At 35.2% G+C, this 26658-nt stretch overlaps 1 protein-coding gene across 1 annotated transcript in view; it reads left to right on the top strand.

Moving 5' to 3' along the window:
* Window positions 1-26658, top strand: part of LOC150088791 (protein NEDD1-like) — an 80476-nt gene that overhangs the window by 44512 nt on the left and 9306 nt on the right. Inside the window, exons 8-11 of the mRNA XM_090370324.1 lie at window positions 3148-3246; window positions 3459-3601; window positions 6206-6278; window positions 7355-7764. Coding sequence (XP_090226450.1) covers window positions 3148-3246; window positions 3459-3601; window positions 6206-6278; window positions 7355-7764 — 725 coding nt within the window. The remainder of the gene's footprint in view (window positions 1-3147; window positions 3247-3458; window positions 3602-6205; window positions 6279-7354; window positions 7765-26658) is intronic.

The raw sequence follows: 26658 nt of genomic DNA, 5'->3' as shown, positions 1-26658 counted from the left end.
AGGTGGTCATAATGTTTTGGCTCATCGGCGTGCATTTAGCTCTTCACCCAAATTGACCACCTGAGAGTCATCAGGATTGCATAAATTGGATGTCAAACCTGCAGCTACATAGGCAGCTCTGAGTGTTAGGCTCTCCCTCCCTTCTCCCCTCCCCCAAGTTTAAAACTGATATTTGCAAGATACACTTGTATAATTTGACAGATTTTTGAAAATATCTGTTTTTAGTAATTGCTTTCCATATTGCTTTCTTATGATATTTTGTTTATCTTCCTCAGTGTTTAATAGTATTGTTACAACCATATAATAAAGAATGTTATTAATGTCTTCGGTTAATAGTGCTTGATTTTTTATTTAATTACGTATAAAAATTAAACCGTAAATATAAACATTAATCAACAAAAAATTAAATCATTTTGAAAAATGCATAATTAATAGTAAGGTACTGTACGTGCAATATGCAACCTTTAGCATTTTATTTGTTTTGACACCTAACCGAAAAAGGTTTAACCTCTCTGACAAATGATTTGATTTATTATGCATTATCCATTTTGAACAAAACTATGTTTAGTTCAGATTCATTTTGGCAAGATAGAGTTTTTAATCTTCCATCTGAAGAATAATATCTCCAGTATGCAGATTGAATTGTACTTATTTCAACCACTGAAATCATTCATGCTGTTCGTGACCTTATTTTGAAAGATTGTTAGATTTCATTACAATGTGTAATAAAGACACTAAATGTATGTCCTCTATGATAGTATCAACACTTGTCATTCGTTATTACAGGTCTGTATTCAAGCCCTGCCATAGACTAGAGAAATTTCTAAAGGCTTCTTTGCTCAGGGCTGTAGTTAACCAATTTTAAGTAGAGAGAGTATGATTCCCCCTGTGAACTATTATGGGTTTTCCCAACACAAATCGGTTGTGAACTCGTACTTGTACAAACATAATACTGAATGGCACAATGTAGTCTAAGTTGCTGATGCACCCAAAACCCAGCAAAAGGACAAAACATATCCTAAAAATGAGTCTATAACATTGTCTACAAAGAATTGAGCACAAAAAATAGTTCACCGAAATGAGTACCGGAAGATTTGAATGCAGACCAGAAGAGGGAGATGGTGAATCGTGCAATGATAATTCTTTGAAATTTGTTCAAGATTCAAACAAGGTTGTCAACAAATTGGGAGCCATGGATGAATTTGGATTCATTACTGTGATCTAGAAACCAAACCGTCCGTGGATTGGTATCATGAAGGATCACCACAAGGAATTTCAAAGAGTGTCATCAGCTACTGAGGTGAAGACATGAGTTTTTTGGGACAAAGGGGTGATAGTCGTTGATTACCTTCAGAAGAATAAATCTATTTACGGATGAAAGTATTCTTCCTTGCTGTTATAATTTCATGAGAAATTAATGACAAACGTCACAGGAAACTCCTCAGATCGATCCTCTTCCTGTATTATAGTGCTCACAGTCACAAGGCTCAGGTAACCACAGAGACCACTGATTTAGGTTATGAAGTGTTGTTGCACCTGTCTTGTTTTCTAGATATGGCCTGTTTACTGCACTGAAAAAAACATTTGAAAAAAGGTACATTTTGGGACTAATAATGGTGTCATTCATATGATTGGGAGAGTGGTTAGAGGACCAAGACAATTTCTATGTACCGGATCTCTAGAAAAGATGAAGGAACATGCATCAGTTGTGTAACCCTTAGAGCAGCTATGTTGAGCAAAACTTAATTCAGTTCCCAATTGCCTCATTCTTTTGGTGGCAGGCCAGAAAATTTTCAAATATCCATCATATTGCCATGATGAATGTTTAGCCACACCTACTTTTTTTTTTTTTTTACTTGTGTGTGCTTATTTCACTTTTTTTTCAATGCACCTTCAGTTAGTAAGGTTTTCCCTATTCATTGGAGAAGATTTACCATGCTGTTTTTGAACTTTATTTTGTGAGCAAAACCTCATCACTTAAATAATAAAGAAATTAAAACAATTGTTGCAACTAGTGCAGTCATAAGCAGTGATATTTCGTGAGTTTCATCCCATACATTGCAATGAAAATGCATGAGCTATGAACTATGGTTCCAAAAATTTGGCTGCTCTTAATAACACAATATGTACGCAGTTACAATGAATATGTAATCTCTTCTGACTTGGCTGTCTAGAGAATAAAGAGAAATTTATTATTTCATTGATAGTTGTAATCTGTTTTTGTCTCAAGATAACTTACTTTCACAGGATTGACTGTAAACAAACATCAAACTTAAATATGAGGAACCATCTTGTCCTCCATTGCGATATACTTTGTTCTTATGTTGAAAAGCCCTATATTTTGTCCAGAAACAGGTTTAAGGATAGAGTTTAAAGCAAAATGACAAATCGAGGTTTCCAGTCTGAGGAAGAAACTCGTTAGCTAAAATTTATGTATGGTTTTTAATTTGGAAATCATGTCAGTGACATTTGTTTCCAAGAGCAGAAGTACAGTAGCAGGGAAAGAATTCATTAGATATTTGCAAATATTTATTGCTATTGTAGGACTTGCATCCACTTTTAGGCAAATTGAAAGAGTAATTTCAAAACATTGCTTTCAAATTGTGAGTTTACCATCAAAAGTTGTCTTAATGCTATCTTAAGTTGTCTTACCTAAGAGAATAAGGTTTCCTACTGATGAGGTGTCAATAAGCACTTTAGGAGTTGAGGAGAACCATATTGTAAATAAGTAGCATTATATATCGATTTTAGAATAATGACTTATTCATAGTATAGTGGTGTAGGGGAGTAGCTTTGGAGTTTGAGAGATCAGTGCTTTTTCAGACATTGATCTCAAAGGCTGAATGAAAAGACTTGTCTCTTCATTCATTTCACTAGTTTTATTAAAAAAATGGATGCAGTTCTTATTACATAAATAAATACTTATCCACACACAGGCTAAGAGAATTTTACTGCTGAAATTTAGAAATTTTTCTATAGTTGAATGTAAATGAATATAATATAAGATTTTGTCATTGACTTATTTTTTATTATTATTCATTTATATTTATTTAAAAATTAATGTAATCTCCCACTCACTAAATTAAGATTTTTTCAAGTATTAGCTATAAATGTGATAATTACATATGGATTAACATTATATTTTAGAAGCAGTTATTTCAACAACTGAGAAACAATTTTCCCAGTCTGCAGACAATACACTCACACAAGAATCAAGTTCCTCAGTAAGGAAACCATCTCTTCCAGGTAATTTATCCTCTTTTAAGTTTGATTTATATTGTTTGTTTTTTTTTTTTTTTTTTTTAAGATTAAAAGTTTATATTTAAAATTTTAATTAATGTTTTGTTATTTATAAATTCTTGAGTTTATACATTAATAATCTATGAAAAGTGACTTTACTAGTTTGAAACTTGCCTTTCAGCCGCTTTTTTTTTTTTTTTTTTTTTTTTTTTTAACAGAAGCATTGTTTTCACCTTTAAGAGATGACAGTTTCAATGAGCCACCTGCCATAGTCCGGAAACAACCAATTGGAAGTGGTAGTAGCTCACCAGTCACTAAACATCCTTCAACAGTGGATTTGTCTGAAAACCCTACAACTCATGTAAGCTGATGTAAATCTTTTCTTAAAATATTCTGATATAATTTCTGAGAGGACATCACAAGAAATTAGATAACTCATAAATAAAATGCATTTTGCTATAACTAATGATTATTTTGTTGGGTAACATCAAAAATATAAGGTGCATAATAAAGTAACATAGTGCATATTAGTTTGTTTGTGAATAAAATAAATTATTGTTCAGTTCAATTTTTTTACCTTAATGAATTTCCTATATCTGATTTTTGCTTAACTCAGATACAGAAAAATACTACATTGTTCTGAGAAAGTCATTCCTTAGTTTTTAGGATTAACTTATAAGAAAAGCTTTTTATCTGAAATAAGTTGAATTTATTGGCTTGTTTGGAAGTGTAGAACTTTTTCATTGAAGTAACATTTAACAATATCTCCCTGTCTGTAGCATATAAGTATTTGTAAATTTTCTACTTGGATATCATTCACAACACAAAAAAGAAAGAAAGGAAAGAGAGGAATGTGGTTGGATAGATTGGACAGGTTGGACAGTAATGGAGTTATGATATATTTTAAAAATTTTTAAAGGACGTGGACAAGTATTTATTTTAACTGGGCAGTGATGGTATGCTCAGTTGTAACAAAGATCTGACAGATGATAACTTTCATTTTAATTTCTGGAAAACGTTTTTGGATTTTTTGAATTCTACTTGGAATATACAATATTTCATCTTTTCTTAACAGATTGCAATACTTGTATTTAATTTTTTAGGTTTTAATAAAAAATTAAACATTTAAAAAACGCACCTTCTGCATTTTTTAATTTGCACCTTTTTACACCTTTTATTTTCAAAAAACAATGTGTACATTGATATATGAATTGTCCTAAAGTTTTTTGTGGTATGTGCTGCCTTCTCTTATCAGTGCAGCCAAATAATTGTAGACACATTTTATTAGAGATGGTAACACAAAAATAGCTTTGAAAATAGGAGATCATACCTGTGGGTCTTGATTGTCCTGTTTAGGCTTACTGAAACTGAAGAATTTCTGTGGAATTCAGTTTAACAGTTTGATAAAACTGAATCAGGTAATACATAAACAGATGTAGAGGATATTATTGCATCAAAAAAAAACAAACCAGATTTTATTTATTTTTAAATTCTAATTTGATTTTTGACAATAATTTTACTTTGCCATTAGGCAATAAAATCAAAATAAGAAAACATTAATATTTTAAAGCATTTATATAGAAAGTTTTCATTTTTTTTTTTAGTTCAAAATTCCATTAAAAAACTCTCTGCAGAGCCTAAATTTTGCCATTGAGAATTCACTGCAAGTGAACTACCCACACGTAGCAAACTCATTGCTGAAAGGGTTAATAAACATCACTAGATAGAGGATATGCAAATTATGGAAACAAACTAAATGTTATCTAAACTCGGAGCTTTTTTTTTTTTTTTTTTTGTCTGTTTCTCATCAGAAATCAACATTTACAAGTATCTGTGTAACCGTTCTTGCCGATGAACAACGTAGATTCAGTGTTGGCAAATTAAGACAGCGGTCCAATGGAATAGCTAGTGTGTGAATACTAATTTCAAATTTATGCTACTTTAAAAAATATTGCATACTAGTGTTCAAAATAAGTAAGCACTCCATGACAGTCTCCTTATTTTGAGAGTATGTGTAGATGAAACTACTGTTGATGACTTGTAGTACTTCATCATTGCATTTGAATCAATCTGTCTCATGTAAATATTTCTTGAAGTAACTTAAAATAAACCTCATGTTTAGATTGTTGTTAAAAGAAAATTTGATATAATGTTACAAATGCTGATTGTGATCCCAGAGTAACATAAAAGGACCTTGGTACACGCATTGAGACTGAGTTGTACGTTACAATGGAAAATACACAGCCCATTGTTATATGTTGCACTTGTATATTAACTGCAATAAAACAGTCACAGTGAAGTTCTAGTCTTCTGGCCATGATGACCTTAAAGAATATAAAGAATGTAAACATTAATATTAGGTTTACACCGATATTATATAGATATTAAACTCTTAATGTATTATGCCTTGTGCATTTAATTATTTTAAATATTGTCTTATACACCTTTTGGCATCTCTCATATTGTGTGATTATCTTCACAACTGGGTCATAATGTCTGCAATACTAGGGTACCTGCCCACCCACTGATGATAGGCCAATAGCCTTGAAACATGTCTGGGTGGTGGTACTCACTGAGAATAAGTAACAATAGTCTTCTCTATTAGTGAAACATTACTTATTTGAGGTAGTGCAATATCATGGCAACTCGTCGTGAAGGCAGAGCACAATATGAGAAAGAGTGTAGTTGATGCCCACAACAACTACTTTGTAGTTTTTTAAGAGTTGTCTATGGTGTATCTACACACCGATATTATATTTAAAAAATTAATATTAGGTTATAATCAGATTTAATTTTAGTAATGTGATAATTATTGTCAAAAGGTTTCTAATTTTTTCTGTCTTTGCTTTGATGGTCACATAATAAAACATCTTTTGTATTATAAATTTTTGAAGTAATTTTTTTATTATCTTTAGCATTAGAAAAGTTGTCAGTAAGGACCATATTTTTTTCATAATCCTTTCAGGAAGAAACTAAGTTTGGTTACAAGCATACCACAGAAGAAATGGCAGATTCTCCTGCTTCTAGAATCAATTTTGGTATGCATTTTTATTTTACTATTAGTAGATCATGTTATGTCTTTGTAGGATTTAAATTGGATGTTTTATAGAGGTTGAATACATTAATAAATTGTCTAATTATTTATAAAATTAAGCATTTTTTTATTATTTTTTTACCACATTTGCAAATTGCTACTAACTGCAACAAGTTATACTTGTGAATCAATTGCATCTAAGAAATTATTAAATATATATAATCAATTTATTGCCAAAATATACATTTTCGGCAATATCCCATAACAGATATAGTCTAAAATAAAGACAGTGTAGTCCAAAGCTAGTATAAAATAGTCCCAGTTATGTATAGTTCAAAAATAAAATCCAAAATGAAAAAATCTAATAAGCAAGAACCAATAGTTAGAGTAGCATAGAAATGTACAAAGACAGTGTGGTTGTTGCTCAGAATAACACAGAAAAACTATATCCATGTACCACCCCAAAGGCAAATACTAACACTCACCAATAGAATCAAAAATAATACAGAAAAAAAGGTTATGGATAATTACAGTGATGACCTCAGTATAATAATACAGAAAAAAAGTTATGGATAATTACAATGATGAACACAGTTTATCACAGAAGCCTGTCGCTGTGAATTCCTAAATGTTCACATTTCTAACATAACCTACTTATTAACAATGAACTGACTAGGGATACCCCAATGCAAACAATAGCAACAACAAATTAAATTGAAAACACATGCTTAAATATGGTTAGAATCCTCTAAACAGAAAATTACTTCAAAAAGCAAAATTTAAATTTTACTATCAACTCGAACCAATCAACAAGTCTAAACCAATGAAGCATTCATGGTCAGATTGCTAATAATAAGCAAGCCATGACAGAGATGCAGATGTCTGGGAATTCAGAGTGGCAGATGCCTCTGTGTTGAAGTTGTCACTGTTTTTGTGTTATTTTTAACTAATAGAAAGTGTCGATATTTGTCATATTGCACTGGTGCATGGATTTGAGTTATTTTGAGGAATTTTCACAGTTCTGAAATACCCTAGTTGTGTATATTTAGACTCCTTTTAACTGCAAACTGTGTTTTACAGATTCCAGGACTCCCCCAAGATCCTTGTTTATTCCATCCAATATGAATAAAGTACAGACAGAAACTTTTGGAAGTCCAGAACCTTGTCCATTTGTAAATACTACCTCTCCGCCATTAATTTTTGAATCTCCAATACCATGGCCAAGTGTAAGCAGGTCTGACGCAAGTGCCACTAAAACACATACAATTGCCATGTCAATTTCAGACAGCCCAAATACAAGGTTTCAAGGTTTCATTGCTCCAAGGCTCTTTAATTTAGAAGATCCTAGATGTGATGCCAACAAACAGCCAGTGCCCGAAGCCTGTAAAAACCTAGAATTCAGAGGGGAGAATCAGCATGCTAATGATAGAGATATTGAAATGCAAGCTAAAGACAGAGGAGATTTGCCCTCTCCACTTCAAAATTTTCAGGTAGTTTATTTTTAGAACTTGTTCTAGAATTAAGAGAACTGCATCTTTTGCTGATTTTATAGATAACAAGATATTATTGGAAAATTTTAAATATTTAAGTTCCTAATAGTAAATTAATAATTAATTTCCTTTGTTTTTTGCTCCCTGTAGCAGATTCAGTGTTGTGTAATGCAAGTAGATCTTCACTAAAGTCAGATCTACAGAGTGATTCAAAATTTGAACAACCCAAAATTTTGAGTTGCTGAAATTTGGGTTGCAAAAGTTTTGAATTATTGTATATAATAAGGTCATGTGGTATGCACGATGTCTGATATGTTTTTCATTGAAAAACACATATCAGACATTTACATATTTCATATTTTTTAGATCAAATTTACAATGCAAGTATGTTATAAATTGAAAACTTGTAATGGGAATCCTTGCAATTAATACAATAAATATATATTTTATTGAGTCAGCACAGTTGAAAAGAAGTTGAGTTAGTCTTCCAAATGAACAGATTATTTCAGGTCTGTGTGGGCCAAGAGTGAAGACAGATTACGTGGTGTTACTTAAATACCTTCACATGGTGGACTAGAACCTGGGTGAGAAATTTATTCTCCCCCAAAGGTTAAAGGATAAGAAGGAACTATGGAAACTTCTCATTGATTAAGATCATAAGTCCAGTTTCCATGGATTTATATCAACCTGACTACCAAAGAGACTAAAGATAAATGCATCATAAATGGAACATACAACTTTCCATATTTGCAGTCATTGTTGAACCAGTCAAAACTGCAAAACTTCTGAACTTCTCCTTAAATTCTTATCATTGATGAGAGAGATTTCTGTCAAGGTGTCCCTTGATGCTACCCTCGACCGAGTGGTCAGTGCAAGGTTGCATAAGTTTGAGCATGGTTTGAATGGTTTGAGCATGCTCAGTGCTGATGGCATTCTTCCTCTTGCTCAGAATAATCTCCTGAGAGGGCATAAATTCAAATTGAGGAAAGGTAGTTGTATGATAGATGTGTGGAGGTTTGCCTTTTGCCAGTGGGTGGTTGATTGCTGGAACAAACAATTGGAGCAAGTGGATGGGTGAAATGGGAAGGTTTTTTTTTTTTTTTTTTTTTTTTTGTTGGCTGATGCTATATAAGCTTGCTTTCTTGCATCATGTGCCTTTACTAATGCTAATGCTAAAAAGTAGCAATGTGGTGATCTAATATGCCATTTGTATGCGATTTAGCCTGGAGTACACGGGTTGAAGGAGAGGGGAAAGCGAACCGATATGATAACTAAACTCGCTTCCTTGTATAATTTTTTTTGATAATTATCAGTATTTCGAAATATTATTATTAAAATAAATGACCATGGATTTGTGGTTGAAAAAAGGAACTTTAAAACGAGAAGCAAAGTACTTCTAGTGGTGCAACTGTGGTTGATGAAAACGAACACAATATTGTCACACTTCAAAGTGAAAATGAACAATCGCAGCCTTTTGTTCCCCAAAAGTCCGAAGTGAAAAAACAGAAACCAACTAATAAAAGACCAAAACAAAAGTATGAAGACAGTTATTTCAATTTCGGCTTTACATGTGTTGGAAATAAAGATGCTCCCGTTGCACAGTATGTCGTATGTAATACAATATTATCAAACAGTTCTTTGGCTCCCGCTAAACTTGTGTTTTGTAAGTATTCCGTAAGTATATTGTAAACACTGCCTTAGATTACTGTTTCTGGTGAATACATTCGGAATGTATAACTCCCTCGGAACTGATGCCTCATCTTTCTGCAGCTCGAAGTGCTATAGACAGGACACTCTGAAAGAAGTCTATAAACATAAATTCAAATTGAGGGAAGACAGTTATAGAATAGATGTGTAGAAATTTGCCTTTAGCCAGCGGGGGCAGCATGTCTTCCTGGTGTCCCTGAGTGTGATAATGTAATATGAATGTTATAGATCAAGGGTGGCCAACTTAATTTGTAGTGCGATCTACTTTTTTCTTCAAAATGTGCTGCGATCTACCATCTTCAAGAATTTCATTGCACATGGTTAAAAAAGTTAATCAACACATATTGAAAAATGTTGTTTATAAATTTTAAAATTAAATACAATTCAGAAAGCTTATTTTAAATTCATACGTATTTAAATTTTTAATTTATGCAAAGTTTGTGTCTTCATCTCATCTGCTAAGCTTTCAAAATTGGGAATATATTGTAATAAGGCCAACCATAAAGAAGCTTCTGTATGTAAGTCCGCAAGAGTAGAGTGATTCTTCGTCTTTGGGTTTTTTTTCAAATACAAAAAGGCTGATTCACATAAATATGTGGAACCAAAACAGGAATTTAAAAGTTCACTGCATTTTTTTACATTTGGGTACTTTTCTCGGCAAACATATTTCCAAGTCTTTTTCTGATGATCTGGCTTTTAAGTACATATTGTTTCGCAATGCAATAATTTTATTTTCAAGTAATATTTTCTCCATGTGAAAAATCCCAGCAGATTTTTTTCTGCAATTTGTTTCGTATCTAAGTCGACATTAAATGGATAAGAAATATATTGAACAATGTCTTCAATTGTTTCAAAATCATCCACAACCTTCTCAATTTCAGAAACAGATTTCTCGCTATTAAATCCAAAAACAGGATATTTTTGGAAATTAACTTGCATATTTGCAAAATGATCGAATTTTTTTCCTTTGAGATTCTTAGCCATTGCCAAAAATTGATATTTATATGCAGAAATATATTACTAATCATGCCACCCACATTTTTATTTTTTCCTTGTAATTCCAAATTCAGATCACTTAATTTACTGGTAAAATCTGCCAAAAAAACCAGATCACACAACCACTCCGTATCTTGTAGCTGCTGATAATCATCTCCCCTTTGATCAACAAATTTTTTAATTTCATTCAGCAAATTTCGAAATCTCTGTAGAAATTTACTCCAACTCAGCCACCTCACATCTGTGTGTAGTATCATATCGGGTTCATTTTTATTGAGTTGCATTTTGAAAAGTCTCCTTTGAAGAGATTGTCCTCTGATGGAATTCACGACTTTGAAAGCTATGTCCATAACACTTATTATTTAATCTTTTGCTAGCTAACACTTGCTGGTGGATGATACAGTGGTAACTCAAAAAATCTGGGAATTAACCATCCTTTTGGCACAATGTGATGAATCCGTTAAGATGCTCTGTCATTGCTTTGGCTCCATCTGTTGTTATTGATGCAAGCTTAAATAGTGGAAATTTAATTTTTTTTCAATAAAATTTTTGAATGTGTTAAATATAACAAGACCTCTAGTTCTTTCTTTTAACGAAACCATACCCAGCAGTTCTTCTCTAGTGACAGAATCATCAAATAAAAATTACGAATTTTATACGAGTAAATTTTATTCGTAATCTATTTTTTTATATGTTTAAAATTCGTCGTGATCGATCGAAATTAAAGTCACGATCGACTGGTAGATCGTGATTGACTTGTTGGCCACCCCTGTTATAGATAATTCCTTCAGTTTGTGCCCCTGAAGCTCGGCACCTGGGGCAACTGCCCCCCCCATTGCTACAGCTCTTGCTTCATCTTGCTTTCATTTAGAATGATTGTCCATTAGTTCATTCAAAAAATATTACATGCCCTGGTTTATAATTACCTCATTTTTCAACATCTGTCTCCTTTGCAGTATTTATCCTCCAATCTCAGAACTTGCTACATTGTGTTATTCTTTAAAATTACAGGCAATTGTTTTGCTCTAAAAAAAATTATAATTCAATCTTCATAAATTCCATAGACAAAATCTTTGAAACTGTAATATTTAGTCATTGTGAATGCTTCACTCCCTTTAGTTCTGAAGTACAAGCATGGTCTTCTATCAGGCAGGTTCACGGTAGCTTCAAAAACAAAGCTTTTGGTAGTATGCATCATGCCCAGAGTTCATATGCTAAAATCTGGTTCTCTCAATGGTTATCCAACAGATCTGCTGAAGTATTAATATTAGTAATGGCTGCATGGTGCAAGAAAGCCTATGGCTTATGCTGCACCAGCCAAAAAAAAAAAAAAAAAAAAACCTTACAATGATAAATAAAATAAATAAATAATAATAATTAATAAAAAAGAGGAAATTAAACCTATCATCCTATGCACTTCCCTGACCCGAAGATACTATCCAGATGACCTTTGAATTTCCCCAAACTGTCAGCCTTTACCAACCGTGTAGGCAACTTATTCCAGTAATTTATAACTCGCTGGCTAAAATAAAACTTCCTGCAGTCCAATCTAAACATTTCTTCCCGTAACTTGAATTTATGTCCCCTAGTTCTAGCATCATTTATAATCTTGAAAATTTCGTCCTCTTTCATTTTACTGATGCCTCTCAGAGCCTTAAACACCTCAATCAAATCTCCTCTAAGGTGTCTAGTTTCCAAACTCTGCAACCCACATATTCAAGGTCTTTCTTCATAAGGACGCCCTTTTGCCGATCTCACCAGGCGAGTGACCCATCTTTGCACCCTTTCAAGAAGCTCAATATCTTTCTTTAGGTGCGGTCTCCATACTTGAACACAGTATTCCAAGTGTGGTCTAACAAAAGCCTTATATAATGGGATTATCACGTCCCTATCTCTACTTGCAAAAGTTCGATAGATCATCGATAGGACACCATGGGCCTTCCTTGCAACCTGTTTACAATGCTCAGAGAATTTCATATCTGACCGTATCATAACACCCAAGTCCCTTTCCTCCAGTACTGGGTTTAGTTCAACTCCACCAAGCGAATAAGTTATTTTGGGATTACTGTTTCCCAGGTGTAATACCTTACACTGTATTGGATTAAAGCATAGCTGCCATTCTTCTGACCATTCCTGAAGTCTATCTAGGTCTCTCTGAAGAAGCTCATCTTGACAGTGATCATTAATCACTCTACCAACTTTAACATCATCTGCAAATTTAGACATCACGCCCTCTATCCCTTCATCCATGTCGTTTATGAAAATTAAAAACAACAGTGGTCCTAATACTGATCCTTGGGGAACCCACTTCTTACATCAACCCAATCTGAGGAATAGCCATTTATCACAACCCTCTGCCTCCTGCCCTGAAGCCATTCTGCTATCCATCTAAGGATTTTCCCAGTGATTCCAACCTGTTCCAGCTTATAAAGCAACCGCTCATGTGGGACTGAGTCAAAAGCTTTGCTGAAATCTAAATAATCAATGTCGAAATTATTCCCTAAATACAGCTCGCGAGTGACCCTTTCGAAATAGCGAACCAGATTTGTTAAACATGATTTTCCCTTTACAAAACCATGCTGAGTATCCTTAAGAATTTCAATTCGATCCAAATGATCCTGAATTCCACCCTTGATCATTGCCTCCATGATTTTCCCTACCACTGAAGTCAAACTGACAGGTCGATTGGCACTTTTCCAATCCAAGGGAATCTCCTCAGAGTCTAGTGATGCTCGCATAATTAGCCTCAATGGTTCAATGCACTCACTTGCCGCCTCCCTTAAGAATATGAGGTATATTCCATCAACTCCAGGAGCCTTACTAGCCTGTAGGCTCGAAAGTTTATTTCATTAAATAATCTTGCAAAATTTCAATATCGTTAATTACATATTTTTCAACTTTGCTCCCACAATTTCCCATTGCCACAAAAGGTTTTTCATTTGTAAATATCAATGCAAAATAACTGTTGAGTTCATCTGCAACAGCAGCTGGTTTATTTAATAATATCGCCTTTCCCTTACATAAAGGTCCGATCTGGTTTGTCCTGCTCTTCTTGGCATTTATATATGTGAAGAATTCCTTATTCCCCCTCTTTGCTCTGTTTGCTAGTGATTTCTCATAAACTGCCTTTGCCTGTCGAACCTTTTCTGTGGCTCTATTACAGATCACCTTGTAACTGTTATAGGCTTCAGTACTTTTTATTGCTCTGTAACCTTTCCATGCCACCTTTTTCTGCTCAAGTAATGTGGCAACTTCACTAATGATTTTTAATGGTATATACGCATTCAAGGCATCTGTGATTAATGTTTTAAAAGCATACCACAGTTCAAATGTGTTCATTCTCTGCGCGATATCTACCCAGTTAATAGAGGCCATGTAGTACCTTAAGGCATCGTAATTTCCTTTTCTGAAATTAAAACCCATTCCTTTGCCTTTTACTGCTGTTACCTCTCTCATCATCATCCATTGTAGAATTCCGTGATCACTTCCAGCTACTGTCCTCTACTGTCAGCCCTGTTATGTAATCTGATTCATGGGTGATGATGAGGTCTAGGATATTCTTTTCTCTAGTACTTTCCATGACGTATTGATACAAATAACAGTCATCTAGTTGATTTAAAAATTTTGTTCCCCATGTCGAGTTTCCTTCCCATTTTCTCCAGTCAATTAGAGGCAAATTGAAATCACCCATAATAAGACATTGACCCTTACTTGCCCATTCCATTTGAATGTAGAGGCTTTTGTCATAATCTTCACAATCACATGGTCTGTAGATTACTCCTACTCGCATTATACCTTTGTTTCCAACTAACTCACCCCATACAGATTTAATACTAGCACGTGAAACATCTGAATCCGGGAAAGCTATCGTCGCACTCAGGCTGCTTCTGATAAGAAGCATTACCCCACCACCCCTTCTATCTACCCCATCCTTCCTAAATACATTATACAAGTCGTACTGAAACTCATCATCCCCAATTTCCGGGTGGCACCACGTCTCCGTAAGCCCTATTATGTCCACGTTACTTGTTTTAACCAGCAGTTCGAATTCGCTCATTGTATTGACGACACTTCTAACATTACTGTATAAACAATTAAGACTTACTGTTCTTGTATATTTAACAACCCTAACACAACCCTTGAAGTTTTTTAGGCTCTCTTCCCTGGCATTAGCTACCCGCTCACGTGAAACGTTTTTGCCCCCAGAACACCTAGATAATACGTCCAGTTGGTGTAACAGATAAGAACTCTTAAGGTATGTGCAAGAGTTACTTTGACCAATATTATCAGATAAATGCATGTCAGTATTACTCACATCCCCTCTAACTAGCAGTTTCCCTGAACCTTTAAGGTATCCTCAGTAATACTGGCAAAAACGTTTGCACCACCTTTGTTTAAGTGTATCCCTTCTCTACAAAACAAATTCCTTCTACCTACAAGTGTGGGCCATGCTGATAGAAATTTCCCCCCTAAAGCCTTGCAGAGTCCTTCAAGTCTTGAGTTAATCCACAAGGCTTTTAACATATAATCCCTCCTATCGTGTCTGGGCAGAATTGCAGACACAGACATTGTGGCATAGATATAGACAAAGTAACAGTGGACAGTTCTTTATCTACTCATTTTTTTATTCCTTCAGAGTTATTTGGGGCTTTTATATTTTTTACCTGCATCAATTATTTTCCTACCTGTATTAGCAAATTTAATATTGAGCTGCTTCTCTTTGCTGCTGACATGAAACCGTTCAAATGCATTGCTGTTTTTATTTTAAAAGATTCTTTCCATATGACAAAGATCTTTTCAATCTGTGCAAACAGTTAATTCTCCTAGCACTCAATTATGTGGGTACAATCTAGTCCCCAAAGCAGAAAATTGGAATCTAATGAATAGGAACCACCTGCTAGCTGATGAGAAGCCAGTAAGCTTTGAAATAGTTGTCCTGGTAGTGCCTCAGATTTTTAAAGACATTGCAGATTTGCTTTTCAGGTGATGCTGTACAGTTTAAAAAGATAGCAGCTGAGGCAGAACCATGGATAATATTATAAGTTAAACATAAGCCCAAGCCTAATATAATGCCAAGTATTTGGTCTTTGGTGGGAGCAGAAAGATCTCCATGAGTGAAATAAAATGCATTAAGATATGAAAATTTTATTTGGTTGTAAATTGTGCTCATTTCCTATGTCTAATTTTTTGATAACAACTTAAAAACTTCCTAGAACATATTAAACCTCTAATAAATCTTCTAGCCAGTAGAGAGAAAAAAAAAAAATATATATATATATACAGTCAAACTTCCCTATAATGAATTCGATAAATCCAGCAAAAAAATTCGTTACAGAGAAATTTCGTTATACAGAGAATATCTTTTTTATTAGAAAATGAAAATGAATCTACATTTATTTTTAATGTACAGTAATACCCCGAAGTTACGCGATAGGTGGGTACGACGAAAATCGCGTAAGTCGAATTCGCGTAAGTCGGGGTACAACTTTGCATATAAATACATATAAATTTTGCTTAATTGGGACCAAGGACTAACAAAAACACTAGTTTAGAAGAAAAATATTAATAAAATTGCAGTTCTTTATACATATTAATACAAAATATGTATTAAAAAAACAAATGACTTACGTTAAAAAGTTATTTCGATGTCGATGGCTTCATAAAATCTAACAAATTCGGCTGACGACACAGCGCGTTCCTTTTTTTCACGCAGAATTTCTTCGTAGCAAGCTAATAATTTTTTTATTCCTTGCTTTGTAGCTATAACGCATTCTTCATTGGAGTCTATGTTTTCTAAAATTTTTAAGCCCTTTACAATTGAGATCTTTTCAATTTTCAACCTGTCAAGTTTGCAATTGTCATGTGCTTTTCGCCGTTGCTTCATTTAGGCCTGTAGCACGTGCAATATCACATGGTCTTTCATTTCGCTCAAAGCGTTTCACAATTTCATATTTTTTCTCTATCGACAGAGGCGGACTGGCCATAAGCCTTACCGGGGAAACCCCGGTGGGCCAGTGTGATTTTGGCCATAAACCATAGTGTGAGGCCACTATAAATTTTCCCGGGTAAGAATTTTTGATCCAGTCTGCCTCTGTTTATCGATAATTGCTTTTCTTTTTCTCTCTGAATCTGCAGTGTCTTCACCAGGACGCTTCCTTTTCACACCTTTTAATTTTACTAATTTTTAGGGAATAAAGCACAATTACAAAACGAAGAGCACGCTTGATACGCATAAACAAAGCTGCGCGCATGTAGCAACTGAATAAACAACACCATAAAGGCAGAGATACACTATTAACACCTCACATTTCTAGGGGTTACTACCATAAAACAATAAAAATCCAGTTGCGTTTCAGCTAGTGAAATCTATTATAAACTGGTAGTAAACTCGATCTAATTGCATTTGCTATTATACCGATAGCTGGAATTGTGTTGGTTTTTACGTTATTATGGTGAAATGTGTTTCCCCTTCACTGATATAAAAAGCATAAAAGCAGCAAAGTTGAATTTTGTTCATCTTTCGCTCTCAATCTCCGCCGTCGCACCGGATATCGATAACATATGAAAAACGACCTTGAAGATAGTGGGCGGCAGCGTTGCCAAACGAAAAAATCAAGAACCGCGTAACTCCGAGTTCGCGTAAGTCGGGGTATTACTGTATTTTATTTCAAAAACACTTATTTAAATTACATTTACACAATTTTCGCCGGTAAGTATCACAAATTTAAAAAAATCTGTAATTTTCGTTTGCACAGTACAATTAAAAAATGTCTGATTCTCAAAGAAAACCTCACATTTGTTCAGAGCATTAAAAACATTATCAGGAACATTTTCACAAAACTGTAGACCCATATGAACCGTTTTAAAAGCGTTAATCATTTCTTCGCGAGTTGGCTTTTCTACGGGTTGTTTTGATGCGTCTTCAGCGTCATCATTAATTTCTTCGTGATCATGGTCGCGTCTAACATTGTTCAGCAGTATTTCATCTTCATTTGGATGTTCTGCTGTAGTCAGATCTTGATCACCATAAACATAACTATCCAGTGTTATTTCATTTTTGATGTTTCCGGACGATTCTAATAATGTCCAAAAGTTTTTCAGTTGTGAAAAACACAGGACAGTTGTCAGTTGTCAGTTGGCAGTTCATCTTGCTCGTCCAGTTGTTGTTTGATTTCTGTATTCAATGCAAATCCCGCTTTCGAAAAACAATTTTGAATAGTGTATTCGGTGACATCGTTTGTCCAAACTTTTGCCAGTTCAGAGATGCAATCTCTAAGGTTAATTGTAACCTCCAAGTTTCTATTGACAATTGATTGACGCATCGACAATCTTCATTATTATTCTCTTTCGATAATGAAATTTAAAATTTTTAATAATGCCTTTGTCCATTGGCTGGAGTTTTTACGTTATGTTTGCGTTTGGTGGTAAAAACAACAACTTTGCACTTTTAAGTTTGGCAAAAATACTGGCAGGATGTGCTGGACAGTTGTCAGTTATCAACACGATTTTCCTTTTTTCTTTTGTTATATGCTTGTCTAGTTTTAATATCCATTCTTCAAAAATATCACTTGTCATCCATGCTTTTTTATTAAAGGTGTAGTCAACTTCCAAAGATTTTCTGCCTCTAAAACATCTTGGGTTTTTTGATATTCCAATGACTAAAATTCTTAATTTTTCACTTCCTGTCATATTTGCTCCAACTAGCACAGTGATTCTTTCTTTGCTTTGTTTTCCGCCAAAGCATTTATCATCCTTAAAAGCAAGTATTCTTCATTCAGTAAACATTTAAAGAATAAACCCATTTCGTCAGCATTACAAACATCCTTACGCTCATATTCTTCCAAATCTTCTTTAAGGTATTGTTCTTCCAACTATTGCAATCTTCTTCGCTTACATTAACACTTTTTCCACAAATAACCTTTTCCACAATTCTGTGGCGCTTCTTAAATTTATCTAGCCACCCAGTGCTTGCATTAAATTCTATATGTCCAAGGGACTGTTCAAATTTCAGAGCTTGTTGCTTAATTATTAGGCGATATTGGGATGTTCTTTTCACGTATCATTTTCACCCATTTTAGAACAGCTTTATCAACATCTTCGTATATACACAACTTAATTCGCTTCTTGTCTGCTCCTCCTTCAATTGCATTTAAAATTGATTCTCGACTTTTTTAAAATCGCAGATAAACTGCTTGCAGGTATGCCATATTTCTCCGCAACATCTTTTTTCTTAAAACCCTGGTCAGTACCATAACAGTCTTTGCTTTATCATTAATACTTAAACACTTTCTCTTTGACATTCTTTCTGTAATTACTGCAGCTCTTGCCGATACATACACTGCAAACTTCGCTGCGCCGGCCATATAGTGAATTGTTAGTACCGCCTACTCAAAGACGTTTGCTTGCTAATTCAACAGTATCACGTGACCTTTCCTATCAATCACTTTGAACAAATATATGACTTTGTGAATTTCTTTTATTTTGCTTTCCTTCATATGTACACGAAAGAAAATTTATGATTAATGTATACTGTATGTTACTTTTTAGAAAAAAAAAAATACAAGAGCATTATAGCCTACGTGATTGATGAAGAATGAAATAAAAAAAAAAAAAAAAAAAAAAATTCATGAAAACCATTTACTGGGAGTCCAGTTAGATGAGTACGGACATATCATATGATGATTGACAGGAAGGTCACATGGTACAGTTGAGGTGAGAAGCGAATGTCACTCAGTAGGCGTTACTAAAAACTGACTATGGTAGCATTCTATGTATTGCCGCCGCAGCATGCTAAAGGTTTACTGCAGCGAATTTTGTTTTCCCCTGAGCCAACATCAAATTACAGATCTACCCCATTTATTGTAAAGTTTACGACCACTTTTAAGAAAACCCATTTGGTTTAATAACTGTAACAAAAATTAAACAAAGACCCTCCTATGGGCATCAATGGCCACATGTGTTCACAAAAAAAAATGATTATTTAATTCCAGATGCTAATGCGCAATTTCAGAACGAAGAAGGAGGCAGTATATTTGAGCAGCTGTTTAGCAGTAAATGCTTGAAAATCTTCAAAAATGCTTTTACTAATTTTTTAAAAAATTCGTTATAGAGAGACTAACACTTCGCTATATGGAGTTAATTTTACATGTAATTTTGTTTCAAGGCGCAATGTGTTGCGAAAAAATTCGTAATATAGAGAAATTCCTTAAATAGAAGTTCGTAATAGAGAAGTTCCACTGTATATATATATATATATATATAAATGTATGTGTGCATGCTCTCACTCACACACATTTAAGGCAGTTTCTGCTATAATATGCTTGTTCAGAAGGCAACCAGAGGGAGTAATACTCTTGATTTGATTATTAGTAGTGATTCTTCATTCATTAAGAAGCTGCAGATAAAGGAGCCACTAGGTGGCAGTGATCACAGCATGCTGATGTGGGATTTACTCAAAGAGGTAACTACCATCAGGGGTAAAGGAAAGGGTTTTTGCTTTCATAAAGGTGATTACGGAGGTCTGAGACAGTTTTTAAAGTCTACACAGTGAGACCAACTGATGATGTTACCAACAGCAAATTCAAAATGGGAAGCATTCAAAGAATTAATCTTGGAAGCTACTAGGCTTCTCATACCAACCAAGAAATTTTGTTCAAGGTTTTAGCCTAAATGGATGTCAAATGAACTGAGACATGTGGGAGAAGAAAAATGCATGGGATACAGATAAATTAACAAGTGACACAGAAGCCTATGGAAGATATAAGCTGGTCTGTAATCAAGTCACAAAAGAGGTTAGGCAGGCAAAGACATTACGAGAAATTTTTGGCAAAGGATGCAAAGAAAAACAACAAAGATTTCTTTACTTATGTAAACTCTAGAAGGAAGGGGATGAATCAGATTGGTCCACTTGATATCGATGGTTCAACTGTTGATGATCTTGCTCATGTAGCTAACGAACTGAATGAGTATTTTGCCTCTACATTCACACATGAGGAGTTATTCAGGGAGGGGAATGCCAGAGGTGTATTAAAATATGGTGGTGAGTTAAATGATTTTTTAATAACTGAGAGCAAAGTGGAAGAGAAATTGTTGCAGATAAACATAAAAAAAGGCACCTGGGGTGGTAGTAGTAACATGTGATGCAAGAAAGCAAGTGTATGTGCTTATGCAGCATCAGCCAAAAAAAAAAAAAAATCACACCATTCCCTCCAAATGCCTGTCCAGTTCCTCCTTAAATTTATTTAACCTATCAACTTCCACAACAACAAATGAAAGTTTGTTCCAGCAATTAACCACCTGCTGGCTAAAGGCAAATTTCCGCACATCTATTCTATATCTGTCTTTTCTTAATTTGAATTTATGCCCCCTTAGGTTTGTAATCTGAAAAAGTGGAAAGATCCCATCAGAATTCAGCATGCTCAACCCATTCAAGGGTGGATGGGATCTATCCAGTTATATTAAAGGAGGCAGCAAACCCTTAGCCATAATTATGAGAGCTTCCTTGGATTCAGGGGGTACCCATGGACTGGAGATGTACAAATGTGACCCAATTCAAAAATGGAAGATCAAAGAGTGACACAAGTAATTACAGACTTGCTAGTTAACTTCTGTTCTGGGGAAATTAATGGAGGCATTGGTTAAAGAAGCGCTGCAGGATCATCTAGACAACACTTCGGTTATAGTTCAGACACATCTTGGGTTTGTTAAGGGGAAGTCTTGTCTGACCAATTTGATTGAATTCTATGATGTGGTCACAAAGGAATTGGATGCAAAAAATAATTTTGATATCATAAATTTGGATCTTAGGAAAGCTTTTGGAACTGTTGCACATGGAAGACTACTGTACAAATTAGAGCAGCATGGCATTAAGCGCAAAATGTTGCTCTGAATAAAGGGATGGTTGTGTGGGAGAAGACAGAGAATAGTAATCAATGGACTCTGCTCTTCGTGGACTGTTATAAGTGGAGTCCACCGAGGTTCAGTGTTGGGTCCATTGTTGTTTTCTCTATTTATTAATGAAGGTATATCAGACTTAATGTCTAAGTTTGCAGACGATACGAAAGTTGGCAGGGTTGTTAATGACACTAATGACAGTATTCTACTGCAAGAGGATCTAGAAATGTAAACAGATGGGCTGAGAGGTGGCAACTGAAGTTTAACATTGACAAATGTAAGGTAGTAGTAGTGGCATGTGATGCAAGAAAGCAAGTGTATGAGCTTATGCAGTATCAGCCAAAAAAAAAATCACACCATTCCCTCCAAATGCCTGTCCAGTTCCTCCTTAAATTTATTCAACCTATCAACTTCCATAATGACAGATGGAAGTTTGTTCCAGCAATTAACCACTCACTGGCTAAAGGCAAATTTCCGCACATCTATTCTACATGTCTTTTCATGCCCCCTTAGGTTCGTTATCTGAACAAGTGGAAGGATCCCATCAGAATTCAGTGTGCTCAACCCATTCACGGCCTTATACGCCTCAATAAGATCACCGCGCAGGTGCCTAGTCTTCAGCTACTGCAATTTTCAGAACTTAAGCCTCTCTTGGTAAGAGGAACCCTTCATTCCCCTCACCAATCTGGTTGCCATTCTCTGTACACACTCAAGCAAATCTACATCCTTCCTAAAAGGAAGCCTCCGGACCTGTAAGCAGTACTCAAGGCGTGGCCTGACCATTGCCTTATACAGAGGGATAATCACCTCCTTTTCCCTGCTAGCAAAATTCCTATATATCATTGACAAAACCCCATGACCTGCCCTGGCAACCTGTCTGTATTGCTCAGAAAACTTCATATCTGACTGCACAATTACTCCCAGGTCTTTTCATTTTCTACCACCTTAAGTGTAGTACCACATAGTTGGTACTTTTCACTCGGGTTACTTCTACCCATATGCAGTACTTTGCATTTGTCAAGGTTAAATTTCAGTTGCCACTTCTTAGCTCATCTGCCCAAATTATCTAGATCCTGTTGCAGTAGCACACTGCAATTACTGTCATTAACAACCCTGCCAACTTTCGTATCGTCTGCAAACTTAGACACTAAGCCTGATATACCTTCATCAATATCATTGATAAATATACAAAACAACAGTGGACCCAACACCAAATCCTGTGGGACTCCACTAATAACATTAGTCCACGAAGAGCAGCACCCATTAATTACCACCCTCTATCTTCTTGCACTTAACCATCTTTTTATCCATTGTAGCAACTTACCCTTAATACCATTCTGCTCTAATTTGTACAATAGTCTTCCATGCGCAACAGTGTCAAAAGCTTTCCTGAAATCCAAATATATGATATCAAAATTATTTTTTGCATCCAGTTCCTTTGTAAGCACATCATAATAACCAATCAAATTTGTCAGACCAGACTTTCCCAAGGTATTGCATATGGGTAGCACTAACCCCCAGAGTAACGTATGTCAACTGTGTGGTACTACACTCAAGGTGGTAGAGAATGAAAAGGACCTGGGGGTAATTGTGCAGTCAGATATGAAGTTTTCTGATCAGTACAGACAGTCTGCAAGAGTAGCTCATGGTGACTTGTCAATGATATACAGGAATTTTTCTAGCAGGGATAAGGAGGTGATTATCCCCTTGTATAAGGCAATGGTCAGGCTACATCTTGAGTACTGTATACAGGTCTGGAGGCCTCATTTTAAGAAGGATGTAGAGCTTCTGGAACGAGTACAGAGAAGAGCAACAAGATTACTGAATGGAACAAAGGGTTGCTCATACGAAGAAAGGCTTGAGAGTTGCAAATTACAGTGTCTGGTGACTAGGCACCTGCGAGGTGATCTGATTGAGGTGCCTTGAATGGTTTGAGCAAGCTCAATGCTGATGAGATTCTGCCTCTTGCCCAGATTAATCACCTGAGGGGACATAAATTCAAATTGAGGAAAGTCAGTTGTAGAATAGATGTGCAGAAGTTTGCTTTTAGCCAGTGTGTGGTTGATTGCTTGAACCAACTCTTCCATCTGTTGTTGTAGAAGTTGGCAGCTTAAATAAATTCAAGGCAGTACTAGACAAAAATTTGGAGCGAATGGATGGGTGAAATGGGGAAGGTTTTATGTTTCTTTTTTTTTTTTTTTTTGGCTGATGCTGTTTAAGCTTGCTTGCATCGATGCTTCTACTAATGCTAATATAGGTTGGAGATTGATGTACTGCTCATCTTACATAACCCTAATCAGATATTGTCTGTACTTCAGCACATCTATTTATGAATATTCTGGGCCTTATCCTTCTTGAATACTCTGTCCTCAAGATTGCTCTAGGATAGTGATGGCAAACTTGTGGTCTGAGTGACAAAAATAAGCTGAAACAAAAATATGACAATTTTTGTATGGCATAAATAAAAAAAAAAAAACTCAAATTAGTAGTCTTTTCAGTTTTTCATATATTGTTACTGAAGAGTAACAATATATGAAATATTCTAATAAGAACTTTGTTGCTGTTTAATTCTGCACATAATTTCTGCACTTAGTTTTCATTGCCAGATGTGACTGATAGATAGGCTGTAAGACAAATTCTTTTTTTTTTTTTTTTTTTTTTTTAATTATAAAAACTATGGGTGGATGCATACCCATATGTTTTCCTCAGTATGCTGTTAATAGTACACATGCCATTGGTTTGCTATCCCTGATCTAGGTGCTTACAGAACGTGTCCAGTACAAAATCTATATGTTAAAGCCCACGAACCTCTGCTCAACTACCCATTACCGTTCCCAGTACACTCCTCAATGCCTCCTGTCAGAAGGCATTGAAGAGTATACTTACATCAAAAGGATGTCAGAAGATTTTCGAAAAATCTTGATGCTAAGTAAGCTCTAGGTATTGATAGTATTTTTCTACCTGTTCTCAAAAGCTGTGTTCCTGAGCTTGCTCCTGTTCTGTGTTACCCTTTTATACTTTCTTGTTCTACTGATGTTTTTCCTTTTGTTTGGAAATTTTCTCTTATCCAGCCAGTTCCTAAAAAGGATGATAAATCCCTCCCATCCAGTTATTGTCCCATTGCACTTACCTATACTCTTTCCAAAGTAAGGAAGAAATTCATCAACTACCAACTCCTAAATCTATCTTGAAACCTTCCATTTAATCATTGATTTCCAACATTTTCCATCGGTCATTTCATTGGTTGACTTACATTATTTCTTACACTTCTAAGAAATAAGCTCACATTGTAGAGATTGCCAACTGTCTTTTACAATTGGATATATTCAGTTTTCTCTCTGACTACTCACTGTTTAGGGGTGACAGTGTGTGTGTGTTTAATGAAAACTCCAAACACGAAAGATATTAGAACCTATAGTACTTAGTATCAACCCACTTTCTGTGATTTGAAGTTGGACAGTAAAAGGATACTCACTGGTTGTGTCACATGTTCACACTGGTTTGGAAGAGAGGGGGAATTATAGAAGCCAATTCAGTAGAACAGTGCCCATGAAAGTATCTATAGAAAAGGTATGCAACAAAATCAGAATGTCTATGAAACAAAGAGTGGAGAGACTTTGTAAGGGATGGTTCATTAATTAACCTAACTGTCCTCTTTTGATAATGCCAGAGAGAGGTTACGGGGGCACTGCCCCAGATGTGAGAGGCGCCTCCGTAGCCAGATGGGAAGGAGCAGCAGTGCGTAGCACATGCTTCTTGATTAGACCGGGGTTCGAGCCCGTCACCACCAAATATGGAGGATGTGGAAAGGTCAAGGGAATGACCACCGCATATCACGGAGCAATATGGCCTTAGTTGCTAATGCTCCTGAAAACCAAATAACAAACAAACAAGCCCCAGATGTGAGAACGATGTTCCAATTTCCAATATGTCTGTCTTCTAACTTTTCCACCAATTCTGGTTCAGTCCTTTCTCCACTCTTTTCCTCTTGTATGTTAATGACCTTCTTCCAATGACTAGAAATATTATCCATAGTTTTGCTGATGACAGCACTCCTCATTCCATCTTACAGTTTGATAAACTTTGCCCCATACAAATGGCCTGGATTTCTTGAATATTCACCACCAATTCCTTAAATGCCAATCTACAGGTAATTCTCCAATGGGGAAAAGAAAACTAAGTTAACTTCAGTCGTTCTGAAACTCAGTCTTATCTTAGTTAGAAAAAAAGAGTCTATTGCTCCTATGCACATCTTCAATGACACTCAAGAGTTCTATACAAGATCACTATGTCTCTGTTAGGGATTACTCTGACTTCTAATTTCTCTTGGCTTAAACACATCACAAATATTGCTTCCATAAGAGCAAAAATAAAACCCAAATAAAAAGAGGGGGGGGGGGTTCTTTTTTACTCTTGGCATTACTTTTCCAAATACAGGTACTCCCCAACTTACATAAGGGTTTCATTCTGTGGAACTCTATGTAAGTTGGAATTTCCCTAAATGCTTATGCAGCACTCGCAACTATGCTTGCTGAATTTGATTGAAGCAAAAAAGAAATGTTTGAAGAACATGTAAATAGAATTATTTATTAAATATTTTTTTCTCTCATGCATAGGAAAAATTACAAAAGTGTGCAATTACAAAAATTTCAAAATTATAAAGGGGACAGGCATAACATCAGCAAGTTTTACCTTTTGAGCATCATTGCCAGAATCAACATATCCAGCTGATAAGTATCCCACTGCAGCAGTTGAGGGCTGTGGAAATTTAGAAGGGGTTTTTTTCAAACACATCACAAAATTTCTCTGCTGGTGCAGAATCGGCAATGGCGACTTCACTGCATACTTTAACATTGTGGAAACCAGCATGATGCTTGAACCTATTAAACCACCCATTCATAAATACTTCTTGCTTTTGCTTGAATGGCCATTAGACTCAGGGGCACTCGCTTCTGAATCTGATTTTCCATCCATATTAATAGCTTTTCAGTCTTCGATATAGCACCTGAATGCTGTTTTGCGATCACTGTTGATCTTAAATACGTTGATCTCCTTTAACATGTTCTTTTATACATGCAATGTTCTTTAAAATAGTATTCACTGTTGAAGCAGCGAAACCTAATTCCCGTGCAATAGATGATAAACTTTGTCCTGCTTCGTACTTCTTAATCATTTTCATTCTCATTTCTAAATCAGTTATGTTTCTCTTTCTAGCACTGCCACCACTTGCACTTTCTGTTGGTCATTTTCCCTTCATCATTGTAATAAGTAAATAGGAATGAAGAGAAGAGCCTGAAA

This window comes from Mastigoproctus giganteus, chromosome 3 (genome assembly GCF_048544385.1).
Source record: "Mastigoproctus giganteus isolate SK-2022 chromosome 3, ASM4854438v1, whole genome shotgun sequence".
In the NCBI taxonomy this organism is placed as follows: domain Eukaryota; kingdom Metazoa; phylum Arthropoda; class Arachnida; order Uropygi; family Thelyphonidae; genus Mastigoproctus; species Mastigoproctus giganteus.
The sequence above is the reverse complement of the archived record's forward strand: the minus strand, read 5'-3'. Positions and strand labels throughout refer to the sequence as shown.